The 25,818-nt window shown below is 45.7% G+C and overlaps 1 protein-coding gene and 1 pseudogene across 2 annotated transcripts in view; both read right to left on the bottom strand.

Moving 5' to 3' along the window:
- Positions 1-25,516, bottom strand: part of DCAF4 (DDB1 and CUL4 associated factor 4) — a 31,347-nt gene extending 5,831 nt beyond the window's left edge. For both annotated transcript variants that reach the window (XM_070469586.1, XM_070469587.1), the window contains exons 1-8: positions 25,358-25,516; positions 11,118-11,214; positions 8,890-8,987; positions 8,311-8,468; positions 7,486-7,568; positions 6,260-6,362; positions 4,151-4,294; positions 3,408-3,457 (exon numbers count right to left, since the gene is read on the bottom strand). In XM_070469586.1, coding sequence (XP_070325687.1) covers positions 3,408-3,457; positions 4,151-4,294; positions 6,260-6,362; positions 7,486-7,568; positions 8,311-8,468; positions 8,890-8,987; positions 11,118-11,206 — 725 coding nt within the window. In that variant the 5' untranslated portion in view covers positions 11,207-11,214; positions 25,358-25,516. The remainder of the gene's footprint in view (positions 1-3,407; positions 3,458-4,150; positions 4,295-6,259; positions 6,363-7,485; positions 7,569-8,310; positions 8,469-8,889; positions 8,988-11,117; positions 11,215-25,357) is intronic.
- LOC139035540 (CBY1-interacting BAR domain-containing protein 1-like) lies at positions 22,230-23,172 on the bottom strand (annotated as a pseudogene).
- Positions 25,517-25,818: the final 302 nt, after the last annotated feature.

The raw sequence follows: 25,818 nt of genomic DNA, 5'->3' as shown, positions 1-25,818 counted from the left end.
ACTCCTTTGTATTAACAGACCACAGTTTATTTCTCCGGTCTCCCGCTGCTGGGCACTGAAGTGGGTTTTGCCCCTCGCCCGCACCCTTTTTTCCTCTCTTCTTGTCCTTCTGTCTTCCACTCCCACGTATGGGAAGCTTCTCTTAAGAGTTTCTCACACCTGTGATAAGGATTTCATTTTACACAACAGTGTGCCCTATACACACAAACATTTGAAACAGGAGTTGCATAAAACATTCACCCTTACTAAATAGGAAACTGGCATTTTCCAGCAGTTTTCCCCATTCTCCTCCTACACCAAAACTTGGCACTATCAGACCTTAAAAACTGTGTTTATCTGAATGGGTATAAATGATCTTTTAACTTGCATTTCTCTGACTACATCTGATTAGTCATCAGGTTTCCCTTTATTTGAGCTGTCACTTTATATCCTTTGCCTGCTTTTCTACTGGACCGTCTTCTGATTTGGTTCCTTTCCCTTCAGAGTTTCAACAGGAACCTGTGTTTACTCCCTACTTCCTCGCCTTTTACTCTTCAACCCACTGAAGTCCAGGTCAGACCCTCATCTTTTCAGTGAAACGTTCTCCCCATGGTCTCCAATGAGCTCTTAATACCTAAACCCGATGAATGCCTTCCAATCCTGCCCTGAGCCATGCAGCAGTTTCTAACGACACACTCCTTCTTGGCTCCATAAGCACTCCCCTGGTGTTCCATCCTTGGACCTTCTATCACTAAGATACCCCAGCCTAGGCACTAAGCCCCTTAAACCCGTGTCTCTCCTCCACCTCTGCTCATCAGTTCATTCTCTCCCCACTACTCTTGGTCCTGCAGCAGCCTTCCCTCCAAGGTCTCATCCTCACAATCAGCCACCCTCACTGCTATGTCAGAAGTGAATCCATGACCACCATCCTCCAGGGGCATCCCATAGTCCTGAGGATTTGCTTTTGCAAGGTCCTACCTAGCCAAAGACATCATGGATACCAAGCCACTTACTGCTGCCAAATGTGCCAAGCTCTCTTCTCACTCTTCCTTCTAATGGGTGCTCTGTCCCCTCCTTCCCATGTGGGAGTCACCTCCAGAAAGGCCACCCCGATTCCTGTACTCTACAACTGCCCCATGGCCATCGCTGCAGACTGATCACCTGTTGAGGTGCCCAGTTCCAACCTTTCACAGGGATTGTAGATGCTCAACAGATGCTGGAATGAATACACACACCTCATCGAAAAATGTACATCTGTGCCAGGCAGGCAAGTCTTGACCACCTGGATGTATGGTCTGTGGGTATCAAGTTGCCTTGGGTGGTAAGCCTCATGTTAAATATCTGTAGTACAGAGGCTGTTGAAACTATACATGAGAACACTGTGTCTGGGTAGCTCAATTCTTTCTGAAATAAATTTCTTTTCCTTTTAGGTTTGTAGGGCAAGGATGGGAGAAAGTCCTTACCCATGTTATTATGGCTGGAACCCAGGTTACACTCAAACTCTGCATGGTACTTACAAGGGCCAGTATCAAAGTTTTTTTTTTTTTTTTTTTTTTCAGTATCAAAGATTTAACCCCTGAATAGGCCACAGGTCAGTGAAGAAACTAGTTAAGTGTAGAAAAAATTCAGTCAAACCTTCCGCCACTCCAGGGCAAAGAGCAGATGGCTGGTCTGAACTAGGTGTCATTTTTGTAAAGGGAGAGAGTTCAAGACCTTCAGTAAAAGCAGCAGGCGTATAAAATCCTGACTACCCGAAATGACCACCAGAGGGCAAGCTGCTGATCAAACAGCAACATTCCCACTCACTAAACCCATGACAGGCACACTTGCTTTACTGCTCTTTGCAGATAGTGTTTTGTTTTGTTTTTTAAAAACAAATTGAAGATATGTAACAACCTGATGTTGAGCAAATCCACTACTGTTGCTATTTTCCCAATGGCATTTGTTCATTTTGTGTTTTTGTGTCACATTTTGGTAATTCTCACAATATTTCAAAATTTTTCATTACTATTTTACATTACAGTAATCTGTGATCAATGATCTTTGATGTTTACTGCAAAAAGATTGACTTGTCTTCAACAAGTCAAGCTCAGATGATGATTAGCATTTTTAACAACAGTATTTTTAAGTTAAGGTATATACGTTGTTGCTCAAATATAATGCTGCTGCACACTTAACAGGATAGTGTAAACAACTTTTATATGTACTGGGAAACCAAAGAGTTCATATGACTTGCTTTATTATGATATTCTCTTTATTGCAGTGGTCTGGAACTGCACTATCTACACTATCTCTGAGGTATGCCTATAAATGAATTTTTATCCTTACAAAGAGAAGCATGGAAAAATGCCATATTGTCTGAAGATCAGAAATGGGAGTGAGATTCTTGTTTTGCCTTTTTTAAGGTTTGATCTCTTCTGCCCTCTAGTAAGATTAAGATAGTAACAGGTGGTCCCATCACTATATAAACCCCACCAAATGAAAGCCACCTAAAACTTTCTACTTACAGAACACACACAGTTTGTCTTACATAAAATTTATAATCAGATCCTAATAAAACCCTTTGAAACAGAGTGTTGTGGAACAAATTAAAAAAAAAAAAAAAACTTCCCCTTTAAAAAACCCCCACAAACCAAACCAACAGATTCCAATTGAGGCATCATTTGTTGAGGACCCATGACATGGCCAAGCACTGTGTGGTATGTATTCACAGATGTTGACCTGTTAACCTGAGGACAACTCTAAATTAGGCATAACAAGTGGTCACACAGTTTCAAGAACTCATTTGTTATGGAAATAAACCACAACAAGACTCATTAACACATGGCTTTGACTTTGGGTCCTTCTCTCCATGAAGGACACGATGGACAGCTGACCTCTGTACCATCGAGAGTGCCCAGGGACCCCAGCTACCCTGACACTGCACTGTGTGCCCCTACAATCCGGGAAGGGAAAGCGGAGACTAGAAAGAAGAGTGCTCTGAAGAAGGCCATCGGGGGCAGCAACCTAGGCCCAGAGCCCACAGCCCCAGTCCATGTCCAAGGAACATCCTCTCTGGTGTGCCCCAGCCTCCCCACCCCGCCCGCAAGGTTCCCCTTCCCTGTGTCTCGGGAGGACCTGGGGTCCCTTTCCAAGGCTTTACTGTTCCTTTGCATTTGGTTCCTCTGCTAACTCACCGACTCTCAAGTCCAGACCTCTGTCTGATACGTGGTGACATCAACACAGTTCCAGCACTTCAGCTACTTCTCTGTGCTCCACGGGAATCCCTGTTTTCTAGCGGGTGCACCACACTTTCCTCCAGGCAAGACATGCACACAGAATGGTCCAGACTCCTGGACACTAAGACAGAGTCTCACAAACCCCACAGGTGCCCAGGTCTACACCAGGGTGCGGCCTGCCCACCAAACCTCTTCACTGCCCAAAGATACAGAACGTGGGAATCCAGGTGATTCAGCGAGGCCCAGCACATGGCGTTCACCTGGTGAGGAAACACACAGCAAGATGGGGAGACTGGTCAGACAGCCAACTTAGAAACAGATGCTTTCTTACAGAATACAGACACCTGACTGCTTTCTTCAGGTCTCACTCCTTGAGCAGGGGCTGGAACAAACTTCTAAGGACAAGGAAGCTCCCTGCCCACCACGTAGAACCTTGAGGGCAAGGGGAGGAAGCAACTCCTGGGCCGGGGTCATTCATCATCAGCATGGGGTGGGGGGGGCTCACAATGAGGCATCTGGTATCCCCTCCAGGGAGGGGATGGATTCTCTGCAATGGATCTCACTTCACCCAGAAACCATTTTCAACCTGTGTCTGTCTTGTGGCCCAGGTCTCAATAGAAGAGGAAGTCACAGCTTCTTACAGATGCCATCACCCCGAATCAATGTAAAGGCTGCCCCCCAGTCAGCAAGCAAGCCCCTTACATTTACGTAGATTTCAGTGCTGGCTAGACTGGCTGGGAGATAAATACAGAATGATGCAGTGGGAGGACCCTCTGCCCACCGTGGCCCACCTCCTGGGAGCTAAAACACTGTGCTTCCCACGTGAAAACAAGGTAACTGAGCCCTGCCTCCTTCACCGAGCCCTCTCCTCTCCTCTGAGAGTGGCCAACTACCACAGTGCCCTGGATTCAAAAGCAAAGCGGCTGCCAAGGCTACAGCGCAGGGCAGCGTACCTTCCGGTTGGTGAAATAGAGGTTTTCGTGCATGTGCACCCTGAATGTGGGGGTCTTCAGGCCGTGCAGGCTGATGATGCCGTACTTGGAGCCCCCGACTTTGACATCGTTCACAGTGAAGAGCCGCTCACTGTTGGTATCCGCCTGGAGAGGAGAGGTGGACTGTGGGTGACCGCCCAGGGTGAGCCAGGTGGGCTGCCTAAGACCAACTGCCCAGCCCCCACATTCTCTGTGCATTTCCACCAGGTGAGGGCCCCTGTCCATGAGGGAGTGTGGAGTGACCTGACTTGCCCCTACGTGGTATAGCTATCACTGGGCAAAGCTAACAGGTATCTGGTCTCACAACTCAGGAGCAAAAATGGCAGTGAAGGGCACGGCCAGCAAGTCTGACCTCACTCAACTGGGTGTGGGAGAGTCCTAACATCCACCCAGAGGACTGCTCAGATGAGCCTCATGGTGACAGAGCACGTGGCCATCATGCAGGCCACACAGCAATATGGGAAATGCTAGTTATAACTGCCAAGGGCTAAAAGAATGCAAAACCAGATTCCTATTACATAGCTACTGTGATTACCACTGCAGGAGAGGCCAGTTCGATTCCTGGGCCGGGAAGATCTGCTGGAGAAGGGAAAGGCTACCCCCTCCAGCATTCTCGGGCTTCCCTTGTGGCTCAGCTGGTAAACAATCCGCCTGCCATGTGGGAGAGCTGGGTTTGATCCCTGGGTTGGGAAGACCCCCTGGAGAAGGGAAAGTCTACCCACTCCAGTATTCTGGCCTGGAGAATTCCATGGACCGTATAGTCCATGGGGTGGCAAAGAGTCGGACACAACTGAGCGACTTTCACTTCACTATAATTACCATCAAGTCAAAAAAGGCACTGCGTGCGGAAAAAAACTGCAATAAAAAGATGGCACTGGGATGTGGGCTATTTTAAGCTTTTCTTTTCTCATTTAAAAAAATGTGGTTAATTATTTCAAAGCAAAACTTTTATATGTGTGTTTTTAATATATATGTATAAATATACACATATATACACCGGTTTGGATGCTGGTAAAAACATACTCCCTTTGCAAGATCACTCGGCAAGAACAGGTATGTTCCTGAAGAATCCTAACTATGACTAGCGTCAGATGGAAAAGCTGATCCCTGGGGGACAGACTGCCCTTCCCACCTCTCTGGTCACACCTGCCCTCCAGTCATCATAATGGAGTGACGGGGAGGGTCCTGCAAGCACCAGCACCGAAGCGGGAGGACCGGGTGCCCAGGCCACGCTAAGCAGCAGATGCACAGTGACCTCTACTGTCCCCAGACAGTAGTAGTGCCAGGACAGAATGTGAGTCCTGCCCCCAACACCCCTTCCGCAGAAGGGTTCTGCTGCGCAGGTCTCCTGGGGCTGGACCTCAATGGTCAGTTCCATTGCCTCGGCCTCCCGTCCTACCAGCACACCACTGAGGTTCTCTCACTCTCCTTGACTGGCCCTCTGCCTCCAGGAAGGCCTCCAGGGGTTGCCAGTCTAGCTCAGGGGTCTGACTCCTTCTGGCTGTGGTGGACACTCTGATCCTCTGCCAACATGTCTCTGGCCCCCGGCTTCTGATTCGGATCTAACCAGAAGTGGGAACTTTCTGTTCCCCAGAAATGATGCAATGGATGATGAAATGGAGGTGTGCTGGATGAGCAGGCCCTGCTACTGAGGTCAGGGACAAAGCAGGAGATGAATACGCTGTTGCTTCTGAAGGACACTGGAACTTCAGGTTTGGCCACCAAATCCTGCCCAGCACAGGAAGGATTAGAGGCCTCTGGTCCACTGTGTACTTTCTCACATGTGTACACAACATACCCAGTGGGAAGTTACTTTGTGATGGTTCTCCGTCGGCGCTTTAATGAATGTCAAGCAACACAGCTGTAGTGGGGTGACAATGGTCACAGCACAGTCTATCTCGCCAGCTTGGCATTTGCCACTGGGTAGCTGCTAGTTAGAACCATAATACCTGGTTTCATGGCTAGTGGCTTCTATGCAGTCAGGCTTGATGGAAACCAAAGCGAAGCCACAAATGGTCCTGGGGACGGCCACTACACCCCAGCACCCGCGGATGGCTCCCGTGCACTCACCATTATCAGGTTAAACTGGTCACTTGCCAAAGCAGAGGGATCCGAGCTCTGAATTTGGACCTTTTTCCTCTGCATGCAGCTCACTCGCAGCTCGTGGGCTAAACTGCAGAGGAGAAAGAGAACAGCACAGGAGGGTGGATGCCATACCTAGGTATCCATGAAGAAGGTACAGGGCTTCTGCTCTGTCCCACACCCAGAAGTCCATCTTCGTGGGTCAGTTCTCTTTTCGTGTTCAATCTCAGCAGCGGAGCTGAGCACGGCCCCAAGGAAGCTCCATTTAAGAATCTTAGGAAAACTACAGCAAAGAAATGGGTGGCTCACTCATGGTGTCAAAGAAGGTCACACTAGAAAGATTGGTTTTGGATCATCTAGTGCAACTCTTTCTCTTGGGATGAAGAGCATGTGACCAAACGGAACAACCTGCTGAAGGGCACACAGTTCATGTGCAGCCGCCCATCCGATTGCCTCCTTTCCTCTTCACCAAGGACTGAGCATGTCTTCGGGTGAAGAACAGATCTTTCTAACTAGCCCTTTAACTCTTTTCCCACCCGCACTGGCTGATACTGCCTGTAGGGCCGTTCTTCCCCGGAGGGGGCCTCCCCAAGGAAGCCACCCACACTCGTGTTGTTTCTTCCCTGGCCCAGCTTTAGCAGGAAGAAGCAGAACGCAGGGGCTAGGAGCTCAGGCTTGGGAGTCAGACAGATGGTCGGTCCCCTTCCTACCTTTGCCCTGAACAAATCATTCCAGTGAGTCTGTCTCTTCTTTTGGAACCTGGGGGAAGGGTCAACCTACCTCATAGGTCTTTGGTTAGAACTGTAGACATTACAAGTGTTTGAAATTTAGTACATACCCATTTAACGTGCCATTTTTGCTGACAACTCGTTAGAAGGAGAAAAGGAGGCAGAAGTCTGATGGGATGAAGTTAAAGGATCTTGTACTTAACTAGAAACAAACTACAGGTAATGAAGAGGAAATACCTTGAGAAATTCCTGCCCAGTTTCTCTGCCTAGATCCCTTCCCTGCTCTTGCTGGCTCTAGAAGGAAGGTGATGCTCCCAGGACTGACTTCAGCAGTGGAAGGCAGGCTGTGGGCTGGAGCGCCTCCACTGTGAAGGCTCCTCAAAGAGCAGCTACGCGCTCTATGCTGACTTACTTACTGGACCATGGAAATAAAAAATAGGAAAAGAACACTGATGAAGAAAACATAACCATGAGGCATTATCTTACCGGCAGTAACAGGTGGAATTGAGAAAACCCAGCTTGCTTTTCTGGAGTAAGGAAGATGTATTAAATCCCAACCTGGCTATTTTCTAAATTAAAGAGAGAAAGATTTGATGAAGTTTTCTGTTATTGTATAATAGATTCTGTTTTTAGGCTGCAATGAAGAAACAGGTACTAAGTTGACAGAAATTACACGCATAAAAATCTGATCCTCTCCTTTGCTAGTCTCTTCTCTTTGGAAAGAGGAAAAGCCTATCACAACAAACTATGTGAGAGCTGCAAAGTCTGCTCATCACCCTTCTCTCCAAGGCCCCCGTCAATTTAAACCTGAGATGAGGCCACTGAGCTAGAGAGTGCAGGAATGGCCCTAGCCACTCAGGTCTGCATCGTGCTTTCCGTTTGAGCTACAGTGACTGGGGCCCAGATTTTCCATTCCAGTGCTCCTGTGATCGCTGAGATGTCCGGGTGTCTCATCCCCAGAAGGGACCCTGGAAACCCTCCTATCCAAACCACATGATCTGGTTTTCCATTGAAAATACTCAGTCACAGAGGCTGTATCGGGTTGCTATCCAAGAACCTCCGGGGGAGGAACAGAGTGCCAGGATTACTGATGAAACCCAGCAAATGAGAAAAGGTGGTGGTGGTGGGAGGAGAATCTCGCCTGTTCCTATTCTCTTCATCAGGTTGTCATCAGGGAAAACTCGATGATACCCCCCAAAGCGTGCTACGCCGAGTGTTACGGGGGGTGTTTAACTGACGCCTCCTTGCGGCAGTGGGTGGACGCTGGCAGGAGTGGAGGGGACGGGGCAGCCCCTGGGGCGTGGCGCCTACCTTTCCCTGCCATTTCTCTTCCTCTAGCAGCTTCAGCCTCTTGCGCTCCATTTCCTTCTGCCGGATACTCTCCTTCGTGAGAGGGTTGCAGTTGTTATGTCCAGGCAGCAAGCGGAAGTAACGCTTCTTTTCAGGATCAAAGTAATAACCTGGTAGATCTTAAGTCAAAGGAAATAAAATTCAACTTAAAACTCCATGAACTCAGCCCCCCAACAAGGAGCCCAGGGGCCTATCCACCACCCCTCCTGCTTGCGGTCCTTCCCGAGGGACAGCAGGTGGGCGAGCACTGCCGTCACCACCCGGGGCCCGAGTTCAGCCCGTAGGGAGACGTTTGCCTCAGGATCTCGGTTCTTAACACACTCAGCTCCTCCCTTGAGTGTTTAAACCTGCTCCCAGGATTTCCTCCGAGTCAGGACTGGGCCAACAACACACCTAGAGTGTACCACACACGAGTGAAGACACACAGAGCTGAGGAGAAGGACAGTCAGGACAGACAGAACCAGACGACGCGGGATGACTGGGTTTCATCTTTCCCCGCAGGTAGGCCCTGGAGGAGCCCTGTCCGGCAGGCGGCCTCACCTGGCACAGAAGAGCTGCCAGCTGGGCTGGAGGTTGAGGGGGCCTCCCCACGGCCATCGCTGGAAGCCCACGGGCTCTGCTGCGCCCCTGCGTCATTCCTGTTGACACAAAGAGTAACCTGGAGCCAGTGAGTCCCAGTCATTCTCTGACAGCGGGTCCTGCAGTTCCACAGCCTTCACATTCCCAGCCCTCGAGTACTTGGGAAGCACTGACCCTTCTCTTCCTTGGAAGCAGTTTACCTACTGCCAATATACCAAAGTTAGGGCAAGGTTTTGTTTTCTCTCCTTTAAGGATGCAGGTCATGGTACTTCCCCTTTTGTATCTCCTCCTTTGAGCATTTTCTGAGGTCTTCTGGAATTTTCCATATGAAAATGAGAACAGAACTCTTGGCCAATAAGAATTTTACCAGCTGGGCTCATCTGTCAGCTCAAGAGTAGCTACAAGGCCGGGTGAATTGCAGTCTTTACTGGATTCAGCAGTACAAAGAATTTACATTTTACTTGGCTACCCAAGCCTACAGTTAGAGAAACTGGGGTTCGAGCACAGAGGTGATTTCCTCAACAACACTGGGACAGAGCCATGGTTTAAAGACTCATTCTGCAAAGCTACAAGTAGCTCCTGTGGCAATTACAGGCTGAAGGATATAATGATAGAACAAAAGACCTAATTTTAGAATTCTGATAAAGTCCAAAATTATGAACCTTCCCTGCCCCCATAACACTGAAAGGAATACAAACTGCAAAAAAAGGTTAAAAAAAAAAAAATCAAAGAACTTTGCCTATAAATACTAACTATGCACAGTTTCGGAGAATATTATTTATTCTCCCTTTTTATGGCCCAGAGCTTCCTGAGGCAGTTCATCTGTGATCAGCAGCAAGACAGAGGGGGATTAAGTGTCATGACAGATGTCTATTTTCTAGTCCAAGGACTGCTGTTCCCTTCTTTCCACGTGGAGTGCAGAGGATTGTTGTCCTGTGTGTTTCCACGCGACTCTGCCAGGCTGAGTCAAGGTGCTCTTCTTACACAGACCACATTCTAGTGCATGTTGTGCTCCTGGGGGAAGGCTTGGGGCCCCTGGTTCTCCTTATAAAAAGTATAAACACTGGGCACTATCCTGATCTTTCTACAACATGGGTCAAGTTTGGGACTTCAGCTCAGAGTCCCTATTAGCTTGCACAAGGTGAGGCCCCGCCCATACAGAAGGCCTGCTCAGAGCCAGGCATCCTCATGGGGCTTTACATACACTACTGTGACTCTTGTAAGAGAAATACTGTATATAAGAGTGACTCAGGGTGATCAAGTAGGTCGCCCGATTTCACAAATGAAAAACGCAGAGCGTCAAACCCAGATCGCCTAATTCTAAAGCCCTTATTCCTTCCACATTTTGATGCTTTTCTAAAACTTGTGTTTTTTTTTTTTTTTAACTCTTTTGAGTTAATCTGTTCTAGAGAAGCATACTGGCATTTAACATCTTCTGATCCTATAATTAGAAAGTTGTCCATTTTAAAAGGAGATCTGGAGTGTGGAAGGGTTCTGAAATTGGAATATAGGTCTCCTCTGGTGAGGAATGGGCTCTAGAGACCTCCTAGGGCCAGAGGTCAGGTCAGCAGCCCTGAACTGTGAGGAGGTGTCCTCTCCTGGGGTGGGGTGGGGTGAATCATGTCCTGAGACTAGACTGTACTTCATTCATGCAGAAAAACAAGTGTGGAAAATGTTTATTATAGGGATTCCACCTAAGTATACACTGTTTTATTTTCTAAGCTGGGTGGTAGGTACGTGATATTCACTGTATTACTCTTTCTACCTTTCTGTGTTCATTAAATATTAGCTATTATATATTACTTGGGATTTAGGCTGAATTAATGAAATTAGGTTTCCAGAAAGCTATTTTCATAGGCTGAAAAAAAGAGAGAGAGAGGAAAAAGGTCTAAAAAATGGAGAAACAGCTCCTCAGTTATACCAGACAATGTTTACTCTAAGCCTGTGGCGAGGGCTTTGGCCACAAGTCATGGTCACATGGAAGAGAAAGATGAGTGTGGCCCTCTCCTCACTACTCAAAGTGTGGCAGACAGCCCTGGCCACAGCAGAGACACCCCATGGAAGTGTGTGAGACGTGTAGACTCCAGTCAGCCCCGCCTCAGACGCTGCATTTGGTCGAGACCCTTATGGAGTTACATGTGTGTGAGGGTGCTGGCAATGCTCGGAAGACACGGGGCAACAGCACTTGCCTCTCGTTAGAACCATGTTGCCCGAACCCAGCGTTGTGTCGGTGGCCCCTTCTCCCGTGCCTTCTACTGTGCCAGCTGCTTTTATGCATTTCAGCTCCTAAAAGGCAGCAAGAAACAAAAATTACATGCAAAGGCACATGTGCACATCTTTCTCTTGTTTGTTTTTGACAGTTCAGTTCCTTCACGTACAGAACTAGGCAAAAGGATGTCCCCAACCTGAGCTATCATGAAAGCTGCCACCAAGCCTTACCTGGAGGACTGCCACCAGGAGGACACATGGATAAAACCCAATGCGCCCGTAGCCACCTCGCAATCTGCAGCCCTCTTACCTCACAGCAGACACCTGGCCTGCCAACCTCCATTGCCCGGGTCACTGTGTGACGTGTTGACAGACTCTCACAATTACTTTTCAACTAAAGTCTGAGCCTGCCATGAGAACCTTCTTCGGCTAGTCTTCTTTCCCTTACCAGATTAACACCAGAGCTATATAATAATTATTCTTTCAATCCACACACATCCCTGATTCATACAGAACAGTTAATAGTGAAGACTTTCTCTTTCTCAGTATCGATCAGGAAAAATTGTGAACAAATTAAATGGGGCCAGTGCCTGTGACTTCTCAATGTGCTTTAGAGAGTGTTTTAGCTTCCTGAAGTACATTAACTGTTAAAGGCAAGGGTGTGCATGTGCATTTGTTGAAATGATGACACTGATGTTGCCGTAACTATTTCAAGTGTCTTTTTCAAATCTTACCTTGTATAGCCTGAATTTATCACTTAGTTGTCAAAATGTCACAAGTTTTAACAATGGGAATCACACTAGGAATTCTTAAGAGACTGAACTGTAGTATGGAGTCCAGTTGCTTCGAGATTCATGCTTTCCCAACACCCGGTTGGGATTCCTTCCCCACTCACTGGAGACACCGTGACATCTGACTGAATGTACTTTATAAATGTATTTAAATGCCCTGACAAAAATCAGAAAAATATTTCTAGGAACTAGGGAACAGATAAGAATCTACTTGCCTCTGTATAGGAGACAGGAATCAAGACCATCCCCAAGAAAAAGAAATGCAAAAAAGCAAAATGGCTGTCTGAGGAGGCCTTACAAATAGCTGTGAAAAGAACAGAAGCGAAAAGCAAAGGAGAAAAGGAAAGATATTCCCATTTGAATGCAAAGTTCCAAAGAATAGCAAGGAGAGATAAGAAAGCCTTCCTCAGGGATCAATGCAAAGAAATAGAGGAAAACAATAGAATGGGAAAGACTAGAAATCTTTTCAAGAAAATTGGAGATACCAAGGGAACATTTCATGCAAACATGGGTTCAATAAAGGACAGAAATGGTATGGACCTAACAGAAGCAGAAGATATTAAAAAGACGTGGCAAGAATACACAGAACTACACAAAAAAGATCTACACGACCCAGATAATCACGATGGTGTGATCACTCACACTCACCTATAGTCAGACAGGTGGAATGTGAAGTCAAATGGGCCTTAGGAAGCATCACTGTGAACAAAGTTAGTGGAGGTGATGGAATTCCAGTTGAGCTATTTCAAATCCTACAAGATGATGCTGTGAAAGCGCTGCACTCAATATATTGTCAGCAAATTTGAAAAAACTCAGCAGTGGCCACAGGACTGGAAAAGGTCAGTTTTCACTCCAATCCCAAAGAAAGGCAATGCCAAAGAATGTTCAAACTACCGCACAATTGTACTTATCTCACACTCTAGTAAAGTAATGCTCAAAATTCTCCAAGCCAGGCTTCAGCAATACGTGAACCGTGAACTTCCAGATGTTCAAGCTGGTTTTAGAAAAGGCAGAGGAACCAGAGATCAAACTGCCAACATCCACTGGATCATCAAAAAAGCAAGAGAGTTCCAGAAAAACATCTATTTCTGCTTTATTGACTATGCCAAAGCCTTTGACTGTGTGGATCACAATAAACTATTGAAAATTCTGAAAGAGATGGGAATACCAGACCACCTGATCTGCCTCCTGAGAAATCTGTATGCAAGTTAGGAAGCAACAGTTCGAACTGGACATGGAACAATAGACTGGTTCCAAATAGGAAAAAGAGTATGTCAAGGCTGTATATTGTCACCCTGCTTATTTAACTTATATGCAGAGTACATCATGAGAAACGCTGGGCTGGAAGAAGCACAGGCGGGAATCAAGATTGCCGGGAGAAATATCAATAACCTCAGATGTGCAGATGACACCACCCTTATGGCAGAAAGTGAAGAGGAACTAAAAAGCCTCCTGATGAAAGTGAAAGAGGAAGAGTGAAAAGTTGGCTTAAAGCTCAACATTCAGAAAACTAAGATAATGGCATCCGGTCCCATCACTTCATGGCAAATAGATGGGGAAACAGTGGAAACAGTGGCTGACTTTATTTTTCTGGGCTCCAAAACCACTGCAGATGGTGACTGCAGCCATGAAATTAAAAGACGCTTACTCCTTGGAAGGAAAGTTAGACAGCATATTAAAAAGCAGAGACATTACTTTGTCAACAAATGTCCATCTAGTCAAGGCTATGGTTTTTCTAGTAATCATGTATAGATGTGAGAGTTGGACAGTGAAGAAAGCTGAGCGCTGAAGAATTGATGCTTTTGTACTGTGGTATTGGAGAAGACTCTTGAGAGTCCGTTGGACTGCAAGGAGATCCAACCAGTCCATCCTAAAGGAGATCAGTCCTGGGTGTGCACTGGAAGGACTGATGTTGAAGCTGAAACTCCAGTACTTTGGCCACCTCATGCAAAGAGCTGACTCATTTAAAAAGACCCTGATGCTGGGAGGGATTGGGGGCAGAAGGGGACGACAGAGGATGAGATGGTTGGATGGCATCACCGACTCAATGGACATGGGTTTGGGTAGACTCTGGCAGTTGGTGATGGACAGGGAAGCCTTGCGCGCTGCGGTTCATGGGGTCGCACAGAGTCGGACACAACTGAGCGACTGAACTGAATTGAACTTGCCTTTATTCCCCAACCTCTACTTTTGAGTAGGGAATGCCTGCCTGTTAGCATCAAACAGAGCACTGGAAGTCCAGACCTACGTTCCAGAATTCACTATCCAAAGACTCTGTGTCAACCTGTGAGTGTGAGTTGGGGTTAATTCGATACAAATGAACAGAAATTAAGTATCCTACTTAAACATTTCATGAATTCTGTAACAAAGTCCTTGATTTCCTTCATTTCAAAGTCAGTCTTCTTCCCACAGAGTCACTGCAGAATTCGGATTAGTTTAACCAGCCACTCTCTAGTCCTGTGCCAGAAAGAATATGCACCACTAAAGTTCATCATACAGTGATGCCGACTTGGAGTCATCATAAATGTTTCACTTTCATCCTCCGCTGGGACATCATAAACTGTACCTAGTTTTATTTACTTCTAGTCTGGTTCACTCCTGACAATACGGAGCGTTGTCACTCTCCTAAAATCCTTTCCACTTCCTTCTAGTCACTGTTAGTACTTAGCACAGCTCCCCACTTCACCCAAAAGACAGACATTACCAGCACAAATACCCCAACTTCTTTCTCATCTCCTACACAAACGTCTGCCTTTACTAATTTTTATCATCTTCCCTCCTGTCTAGGAGAAACAGGTGTCCCTGTACCTTTTCCAGGCAAACCCATCCCTCCTGACAGTTTCCTTCTCAAACTCTGCTGACATCTGTTCTCATATGTTTAATCAATCTCCTACTTTCCTTATCTCAGCTTATAAACATGCTCTGGTTTTTCATTTGTATGTGCTCCACCTCCAATCGAAAAGGAACAAAACTGTTCTGGAAGCACAATCTGTATGTACACACCCTACTTCTTTATTTTCCAATCATTCCTCAATGCAGTCAGGCCTCCTCTATCCTCACCCTTCTGCTAAAATGCTCTTACTGGGGTGTTAACTAATGATCACCAACTTGCCAATGTTAGTGGTCTCTCTTTAGTCCTGATTCTCATGACATGTAATACCACAAAGCTTCCTGTGACACCACAAAGCTTCCTGTGACACCACAAAGCTTCCTGAATAGCTTTCTCTTGGTTCTCCCCTGACTTGTCAAGTTCATCCTTCTCTCATTTCTCTTGGGTCACCCACTCTTGTGTTTCCCAACATTCTATCCTAGATCCTCTTGATTCCATACTTAATACCATCTCACCTACAAACATAGTTTCACCTCTATCCTAGCATCCCTCTAGAGCAGGGGTCCCCAACCTCCAGGCCTCCAGACCGGTACTCCCTGTCAGATCAGCAGAGTCATTAGACTAGAAACAACATGCACAATAAGTGTAATGTGCTTGAATCATCCTGAAACCATCCCCCCCACGGAAAAACTGTCTTCCATGAAACTGGTCTCTGGTGCCAAAATGGTCGGGGACCGCTGCTCTAGAGCATCTAGTTCTTACTAAAAGGCCACCTCCTGTCTACTTCTACAGACCTAGCAGATTCAACATGTTCCAAAGAGTTCATAATCTCTCTCTAGTTTCCTAGCCTGCTCTCTTACCTACCTGTATTTCCCTTCTCTGAAACTCCACCATTGCTTCACCCCATCCAAAAATATAATTTTATTAATTTTCCTCAGTAACCACTTTAATGGCTCCCGAATTTAGATCAATTATCTTAAGCCTCAGACAAAAAATAAAGTTGTATTTATTAAAAATAAGTTTTAAGATTATCATTATTACCAACTCAATAAGAAGATAATGGTGAGTCAAAGGCTTCAAATTACCCAGCGGGAGGCAGGCCATTGGCCCACCAGCAACCCTGTCCTCAACAGAGCACTGCACAATCACAAGGACACAGCAAATAAAAAAGAAATGGCAACTGCTGGTTTTGGCCAAAGATAATAACTTCTAAACTACCAACTCACACACACACAGGTTCAGGCAATGCAATAGATAAGGGAGGCTGACAAGATCAAGCCAAAGCCATTTTCAAAAAGTCATAATAAATAGATGTTGACCAAACATAGAAAAGAATTATTAACAGTAGGAGGAAGCGGTATCTTTTGTTCCTTTAAGAAGTCTGTTTCAGAGGTGGGGAGTGTAAACATAGTTTAATCTCCATTTCCACTTTAAGGACCAGGCTTGCACCTATCCCACTGCATTGAACTCTATACTCCCAACATCACCATCAGATGTGATGTGACTTCTTCAAGACAAAAATCCTACTTTGTTCTTTTTTCTATTCCTGGCACTCAGTAGTTGGCTCTCAGTAAATGTTCACTGAGCTAAAACCAACTGACCAACAACCAGCCAACTCTGCAGCTATTTTAAATCCCAAGTAGCTTCCTTCTGCTCTGGGTATTTCCATTTGCTATCCAACATACATTACAAAGTGCCCACTCACGTCAGGCAGTGGGCATGGAGGGGCAGGCAGAGATAAACTGTGGTTCCCATTCTCAAGGGCCTCGGTGCTTAGAGGGAAGATGAATGCATGAACCAATTCCTGCAGAGCATCTTCAGGGTGATGACAGGTCTCTGTAGGTGCAGTCAGGGAGAAGGCAGTGATGGCTCAGAGTGGAAGAGCCAGAGAGAGTGAATTTGAACCCAGCCAGTCAGGCAAGGTGGCAGCGTGAGGAGTCTGCGAGCAGTTTTTGGTGTGGCCAGAGCCTAATGTACAAGGGATTGGGAGGTTGGGCTAGAGGCAAGCAGGGTCAGATACTGAGGTCCCTGGGTGCAGACCTGAATTTTAGAAAGGGCACTTTAGAGGCAGTGGTGGAAGGAGTAAGTTGGAAGTTAAGGCTTGCTGCAGCAACTCAGGTTAGATGAACCTATCAACATGGAAGTGATAGTGATACCTGGGATAGAGAACCCTGAAGTTAGAAAGATGTAAAGGTAAATTTCATGGGAGAGGTGGACAGAGGGCAGCTGAAAACTGATAAGTGAATAACTGGTAGTGTTCTGACCTGAGAGTCCGAGAATAAAGAAGGAAGGGCAGTTTGGGTAACAAAGTCTGACTGTGAACAAGCCAATTTCAAGATGTGTGAAAAAGGGCCTGGGAATCCAGAGGGGAAATGAGGCAAAAGATATAGATTTGAAAGTCATCAGCACACGGTAACAGATTGAGACAAATGTGGCTCAAGCCAAATATACAGTGAGGATTAAAATTCAAAATTAGAGACAATTTTACTGGACAGTAACATGAAGTCAGCACAATCAGTTTTTAGATTGGTGTTTCTCAACCAAGGGCGATTTCACCCACCAGGGGACATCTGGCAATTTCCAGGGACATTTTTGTTTGTCACAACTTGGGGGTGGGGAGGGGTGGGCTGCTCTGGCATTTAGTGGGTAGAAGCCTGGGATGCTGCTAACCATCCTGTAATACGGGACAGTCCTTTACAACAAATTATCCAGCTCCAAATAGTGCTGAGGTTAAGAAACCCTGCTCCAAAAGGAAGTGCTCAATAACAATTTTGCTGGGGATGAAATGCTGGCTCTCAGCTACTTGGGAGCCACTCTGCCAGGCACAGACATTAAATAAGATGTGTTGTGGCAGGCTGAGCTTGACTTTGCCTTTTAGAGTATCTTTCAAGCAAGGAATAAAGAATAATAATTTCTAAGAGACCATTATTCTAGAAAGATAATGTTAATCTCAAACAAATAAAGAAACACGACAACTTTTTGGAAAATGTCTGAGCAATACTCATCAAGTAATTTAAATGTACATGCCTTCTTCTGGGAACTGATCCTAAGAAAATAATCCAAAAGATTGTAAGAATTATATGCAAGACATTTACTACAACTTTCCAACTCATTTTATGAAGCTAGTAGTCCTCTGTTGCCAAAACCAGACAAAGGTATCACAAGACAAGAAAACTACAGATCAACCTACTTTGTGAACACAGACACTATTCCTCAACCTCAACCATATGCTGGCAAACCAAATCTAGGCTCAACATTAAAAAACAAACAAACAAACAGTGCAATACACCATATTAACAGAATAAACGAGGGAAAAAAAACCCACCTACGTGATTATCTCAATAGATGCAAAAAAACACTGGACAAAATCCAATGTCCTGCTGGACTTCCCTGGTGGTCCAGTGGTTAAGAACCTGCCTACCAAAGCAGCGGACATGGGTTTGAACCCTGGTTCAGGAAGATCCCACATGCTATGGGGCAACTAAACCTGCAACTACTGAAGCTTGTGTCCTCGGGGACCTGGGCCACTGAAATGAGAAGCCCGCACACCACAACTAAAGAAAGCCTCGCCCACAGAAATGAAGATCCAGCGCAACCAAAAATAAATACAATTCAAAAACAAAACAGCTCTTATCTTAAAAAAAAAAATCCAACATCCTGTCATGACAAAAACTAGGCACAGAAGGTAACTTCCACAACTTGATAAACGGCATTGACAAAACACCCGCAGCTAACATCATAATGGTAAAAGATCGCAAGCTTTTCTCTTAAGATCAGGAATAATACAAGAATGTCTGTTCTTATCATTTCCATTTAGCACTGTCCTGAAAGTTCTAGCCAGGAACAATTAGGCAAGAAAAAGAAATAAAAGGAATCCAAACAGGAAAGGAAGAAGTAAAACTACTTAATGTATAGATGACATGATGTTATACATAAAGAAAATCCTAAAGAATTCACATATACACATATGCACAAAAACTATTGGAGCTAAGAAATGAGTTAAGCGAGACTGAAGGATGCAAAATAACTGTACTTCTACAGAAGTAGTGAATAATCTGAAAATGAACTGAATACAAATCCATTTACAACAGCATCAAAAGAATAAAGTACTTAGTGATAAATTTAATGAGTGCACAACTCCGTACATTGAAACTACAAGACATTGTTGAAAGAAATTAAAGAGGACCTAAATAAATGAGAAGACAACCATGTCATGGATTGGAAGACTTAAGATGGTCTACAAACTGATGGACAGATCTAATATACCGCTATCAAAATTCCAACTGCCATCTTTGGAGAAGTTACTAAGTTGAGCCTGAAATTCATATGGAAATGTAAGGGACACAGAAGAGTGAAAATAATCTTGAAAGAGAGCAAAGTGGAGGACTCACACTTTCCAATTTCAGTGCTACAGTAATCAAGACACAGGTACTGGCACAAGGACAGCAATATAAATCAGGGGAGTAGGACTGGGAAATAAAGAAAGAAATCCAGAAATAAATACATAAATACATATATTTATGGATGTATAAATATATACATCTGTATATTTATGGATGAAATGATATCCAGAAATAAATCCATATATTTATGCCTATGAATTTTTTAAAGAAACTTATCTATTTATTTTTAGCTGCACTGGGTCTTTGATGCTGAGCATGGGCTTTCCTCTAGTTGCCTCAAGTGGGGGCTACTCTCTAGTTGCAGAGCGTGGGTTTCTCATTGTGGGGGCTTCCTTGTTGCACAGCACAGGCTGTAGGGCACACGGACTCTAGGACTTGTGGCTCGTGGGCTCAGTAGCTGTGGCACACGGGCTCCAGGACGCAGGTACAGTAGTTGTGGCACCCACGCTCAGGTGCCCTACAGCATGTGGAATCCTCCTGGACCAGGGATCGAACCCATGTACCCCACACTGGCAGGTGGATTCCCAACTATTGGACCACCATGGAAGTCCTGACAACTGATTTTTGACGAAGGTGCCAAGACCGTACAGGGGTGGGAGGTGGCGGCAGATAAAAATCTTTCAACTGCCCAAAGCTCTGGAAAGTCACCTGCAGAAGAATGAATCTGATTCCTATTTCACGCCATGTATAAAATTAACTTGAATGGGTCTAAGCTCTCGGACTATAAAACTTTTGGAAGAAAACAAAGGCATAAATCATCATGAACTTTGAACAAGCAACACTTTCTTAAGTATGACACCCAAAGCACAAGAAAAAATAGCTTAACTAGACTTCATCAAAAGTAAGAACTTTTGCGTTAAGAACACTATCAAGAAAGTGAAAAGACAACCCACAGAATGGGAGAAAGTATTTTTAAATCATGTATTTGATAAGGATCTAGTATCCAGAATATATATACAATTCAACAAGAAAAAAATAACTGAATTAAAAATAAGGAAAAAAATCTGAAGACAATTCTTCAAACATATACCACTTAGAATGTGGTTAAACAGCCACTTAGAACATGAAAAGAAGCTCAGCATCATTAGTCACTGCGCTGTGTGCTTAGTCACTCAGTCAAGTGAGACTGCGACCCCAGAGGACTGTAGCCCACCAGGAACCTCTGTCCATGGGGACTCTCTAGGCAAGAATACTGGAGTGGGTTGCCATGCCCTCCTCCAGGGGATCTTCCCAACCCAGGGATTGAATCCAGGTCTCCAGCATTGCAGGCTGATTCTTTACCATCTGAGTCACCAGGAAAGCCCTCATTAGTCATTCAGTTCAGTTCAGTCGCTCAGTCGTGTCCGACTCTTTGCGACCCCATGAATCGCAGCACGCCAGCCCTCCCTGTCCATCACCAACTTCCGGAGTTCACTCAAACTCATGCCTGAGTCGGTGATGCCATCTAGCCATCTCATCCTCTGTTGTCCCCTTCTCCCCCTGCCCCTAATCCCTCCCAGCATCAGGATCTTTTCCAATGAGTCAACTCTTCCCATGAGGTGGCCAAAGTATTGGAGTTTCAGCTTCAGCATCAGTCCTTCCAATGAACACCCAGGACTGATCTCCTTTAGGATGGACTGGTTGGATCTCCTTGCAGTCCAACGGACTCTCAAGAGTCTTCTCCAATACCATAGTTCAAAAGCATCAATTTTTCGGTGCTCAGCTTTCTTCACTGTCCAACTCTCACATCCATACAAGACCAATGGAAAAACCATAGCCTTGACTAGACGGACCTTTGTTGGCAAAGTAACGTCTCTGCTTTTTAATATGCTATCTAGGTTGGTCATTAGTCATTAGGTAGATGCAAGTCAAAACCACAATAAGATACCACTTTATCCCTCTCAGGATGGCTATAAAAAGAGAAAAAGAAAAGTATTGGTGAAGATGTGAAGAAACTTCTGGTGGGAATGTAAAACACTGCAGTCACTATGGAAAATAGTTTGGCAATTCCTCAAAAGATTCCACACAGAGTTACCATATGACTTAACAAAATCCAGCAGAAATGAAAATATATGGCCATATAAAGATCTGGACAGTAATGTTCACAGCAGTATTATTCATAATTGTCCCAAAGTGTAAATAATAAAAGTTTCTATCAACTGATGGATCAGTAAAAATATAGCACATCCATACAACAGACTGTTATTCAGGCATAAAAAGAATGTACTATTGATGGAAGCTACATCATGGATGAACCTTGAAAATACTATGCTAAGTGAAAGAAGTGGGACACAAAAAGCTACATACTGTGTGATTTATTTGATGTATATGAAATCTTCAAAATAGGCACATTCATTGAGGCAGAAAGAGAGAAGTGGATTTTCAGGGGCTGAAGGAGGAGGGGTACAGAGTATGGGGAGCATAAAAGGGCCAGGTCCTCTTTTTTTTTAAAGCTTCTTGAAAGCCTGTTTTTCTGTTATGAATAACTGCTTTTTCCAGTTATCCCCAGATGAGTTGATAAAGACTCTGATTAAACTGTTTCATGCTTCCAAGAATAACTATTACATCTTTTTATTATCTAGGTGGTAATTTTGAAAAATTTTTATAGAATTTTAAATGATTTATGATGTTCCATGTGTTCTTGTTTATGTCTTCTTAGGCAACATTCCACCAAATTACTAGTACCATATATAATACTTGAGTATGACAGCAGTTAAAAAATGTTTTAAATTACAGTTGATTTACAATGTGTTAATTTCTGCTGAATAGAAGAGTGTTCAGTTATACACATACACACACACACACACTCTCTCTTTTTTAAAGTATTCATTTCCAATAAGGTTTATCACAGGATACTGAACACAGTTCTCTGTTCTGTGCAGTAGGACCTTGTTTATCCATCCATTCTACATGTAATAGCTCACATCCAAGAACCTCACCCTCCCACTCCACCCCTCCAACCCGCCTCCCCCTTAGCAGCCACAAGCCTATTCTCTATGAGCATGACAGCAGTTTTACTTGTTTTAAAGTCAGAATCAAACTGAATATGACTTTAAAACTTATGCTTTGTGCATTTGTAAAATATGGATAAACTGGCATCATATTTCCTTTATTCTGCTTGATTATACACTTGTTGAAAGGTAAATTTACAGATCAAATGATGGAACTTAATGATTCAGTGAAAGTTTATATTTACTTACTACGGGACTCCCAACCAGGCACAGTACATTAATATGAAATACTTTGAAGCCTATAATCTTAAAAAAAAAAAAGTGTGAGAGTTATACAAAAAGACCATATATTACTGGGAAGGAAGTTGACTAAGTAGGAAGTGAAATGACTGGGTGTGTAATATTTTTTAAAACCTTCATTTTGGGTCAGCATAAATAATCCTTTAATTTCCCCATTTTCAGCAGCATTCCATTTTGATGTTTAGCAGAGCAAACCAGAATAAAGTTCTATTAATTCAGCAATCCTGAAATCTGAGTCACATTAAGATAAAAATGAAATGTGTACTAAGGAAAGTTAGTTTCCTTCTTCTGTAATATCTAATTCATCTTCTTATTGATCCTCTCTTAGTCCACTGGTGGACACTTGTCCTGTTCCAGACAGACAGTGAGCTGAGCAGTCTCTGAAAAGGACTCTGTGAATGTCCTCTTAGAATATATGTGAGGTGGATAGCTGGGTGAATACCTAGAGCTTCTGAAAACCTCAGAGCTTCTCATCAATCTTTTGTATATTTTGGTAGGCAGCAGTGTATACCTCTGAAGCTTTGCTGAGAAAAAGCATTTCAATAATGATAAATTCTGAAAATACAGTCTTCATATCCTTTACTTTCTGCTTTTCAGAACTGCCAACCATTTCCTCCAGATGAGGTTTGTCTGTACAGCATCCACTGTAGCTCTTTATAACTGGGTTCATCAGGAAATAACACGTCCGGCGGAAGGGTGTGCTGATGTATCCTTTCTACTTCAGGTAGCAGTTTGGCAACTCCATTTCTTGATGATGATGTCAGTGTGAGGTCATTCCGTTTCGTTTATGGTTCCTTCCACTCACTGCTGTGGCATGCAGACAATCCTGAAGGTCGGCACACGCTTTGGCGGTTTTCAGGCCCCGCTTCAAAGCTGGGGTCTTTTGTGAAGCTCTCTCGTTGGCAAGTTGGCTCTGACTGGGAGCCTGGTAGCTTTTGCGCATGCGCGCCAAAGATTCGCACAACTCACCAAACTGCTCTGGGTTTGAGCTGCGCAGTTTCCGGGTACCGCTTCCTACCTTTCCCCCAAGATACGATTCCAGGCCTGGCAGCCAAATCCCGAAGGTGCAGCCCGGAAAAGGCCAGGCCCGGGAATCTCAGACCTAACCAGGCAGCCTCTCTCCCGGCCTCTGTGCAAGGTGGGCCCAATCCTGCCGAAATTCAGCACGGAGCCGAGGCTCACTGCCCTGTCCGACCCAGCACATGGCCCGCAGTGGCTTCCTTGGGGAGTGATGAAAGTATCCTGGAATAAGATGGTCACGGGGCTTCCCAGGCGGCGCTAGTGGTAAATAACCTATCTATGAATGCAGGAGTCATAAGAGACCAAAGAGACGCGGGTTTTATCCCTGGTTCTGGAAGGTCCCCTGGAGAAGGGCATGGCAACCCACTCCAGTATTCTTACCTGGAGAATTCCATGGGCAGCAGAGCCTGGTGGGCTACAGTCTACAGGGTCGCAAAGAGTTAAGACACCATTTAGCGACTGACGCGGCACGCACACACGCAGGATGGTCACACGACCTTGGAAATATTCTACAAAACCTGCCGAACTGTGCACTATAAAAAGGCGAATTATATGCAAGTGAAAGTCGCTCAGTCGTATCCGACTCTTTGCGACCCCATGGACTAACAGACCATGGAATTCTCCAGAATACTGGAGTGGGTGGCCCTACCCTTTTCCAGGGGATCTTCCAAACCCAGGGATCGAATCCAGGTCTCCCGCACTGCAGGTAGCTTCTTTACCAGCTGAGCCACCAGGGAAGCCCAAACAAACAAACATTTTCCTGCTACAAAAGTACTTGATGTTTATAAATGAGACACATCCTAAATATCCAGCGACAGCTGAGTTAAGATTATAGAGGTTACTGGACTGCAGCGTGGGAAACGCTACCGCCACTGGCTTGAAAAGCCCCACATAAAATGATGTTTACAGGGGGCTTGCCATGCCCACCCTACGTAGTATTTAAAACCACCCCACAAATGAAGGAAATCAAGGCTTTGAAGGCTAAATATGGTACCCAGAAAGACACAATGGGGTGGGGTTGGGGGTTGGGGAAGGGATTCTATTCCTGCTGGTCTGCCTCAGGACACCACTTCAACTGCGATCTCTACGATTATTTAAAACTAGAGTTTGGGGTTTTGGAATTTTGTTTCCTCTTGGAAGCTGTGGCCTCAGTTTTCTTTCCTTCGAGCTGCTGGATTCAGGACAAGGTCTGTGGATCACCCCATGTCCGTCCAGGGGAAAGGGGGCGGGGGAGTCATGGTTTCTGAGGTCAAACGGGGAGACGGCGAGGCTTCTTGGACACCGCGAGCGCTAGCTTCATCGCTAAGGCACCTCGGTGCGGAGGTTAACTTCGGGAAGCGTGGGTTCATCCCGTGGCCCCACAGCTTGCTAGTGACCTCGGGTAAATGACAGTCTCACTAGGGCTCATTTTGCGTCCAACAGAGGTACTACCACCGACCTCATGGGGTTAGTGTGCGGAAAGCTTCGATAATGCTTATAAAGCAGTTGGTAGTGCCTAGTACTGTAGGTGCTTGCCTTAACTGCTATGCTGACCTGTCTGAAAGTCAACCACAATCTGAACTTCCAGGCAAAACCGCCACCAAGGGCCAGCAGTCCAGCCACTGGCAGCTGTCGGGTGGCACCTTGACATCACAATTTAGAAAGAACGCTCCATCGGGGCAGACACAGAGCGGCGATCCTCAGGGCCTTCCTCTCCCGTCTCTACGGCTGTAAATCGAACAGGACAAGCGAGCTCCACGCGCCCATAGACTCCACTCAACCAGAGTTCGCCCGCCCAGCCCCCTACCCACGCCGGGGTCAGGCCGGCATTCCACGTGTTCGGATCCTTCTCCCCGCCCCTTTTCTCGGGCCTTGCCCCCCACCTCCTATCTCACCCCGAGCTCAATCAGAGGAGCAGCAGCGGCCCCCGAACCGACGCCAACAGTACTCCAGCCAACGCAGACTTACTCGATCAGAGGATTTTTTTCTGGCTCTCCCTCGGGCCCAGGGTCCACAGGATCGTGGGTCGAAGCTTGGAAGACCCGGAAAGACGGAAGGATAGCGTCTGCCACTTAGCTGCGTCCACTCTCGCGTTGACGCAGCGGATAGGGAGATGGCGGCCGCCCCTCTTTTCTCATTGGGCGCGTCTTCTGACGGCCTATACCAATAAGGGTGGATCTTAGGGAGGGGGCGGGGTTGGGGCTCGGCTCCGCCCAGGCCTGGAGAAAAGGCAGCGAATCGGCGGCTGACTTCTTTGGGCTCCGCCCTTTTGGGTGGGACCATAGGTTCTTGGGGCGGGGCCAAGCATGTTTGGGGCGGGGACAAGCGCGCTTTTGGGTTGGACCCGGCTGGGCCGGGGCGGGCAGGGGCGGGCAGGGCCGGCCAGGTAGGGTCGGGTCGGGTCGGGTCGGGTCGGGCGGGGCCGGAGG

This window comes from Odocoileus virginianus, chromosome 6, assembly GCF_023699985.2.
Source record: "Odocoileus virginianus isolate 20LAN1187 ecotype Illinois chromosome 6, Ovbor_1.2, whole genome shotgun sequence".
NCBI lineage: Eukaryota > Metazoa > Chordata > Mammalia > Artiodactyla > Cervidae > Odocoileus > Odocoileus virginianus.
Note: the sequence above shows the minus strand (reverse complement) of the source record. Positions and strands in the feature narration are given on the sequence as shown.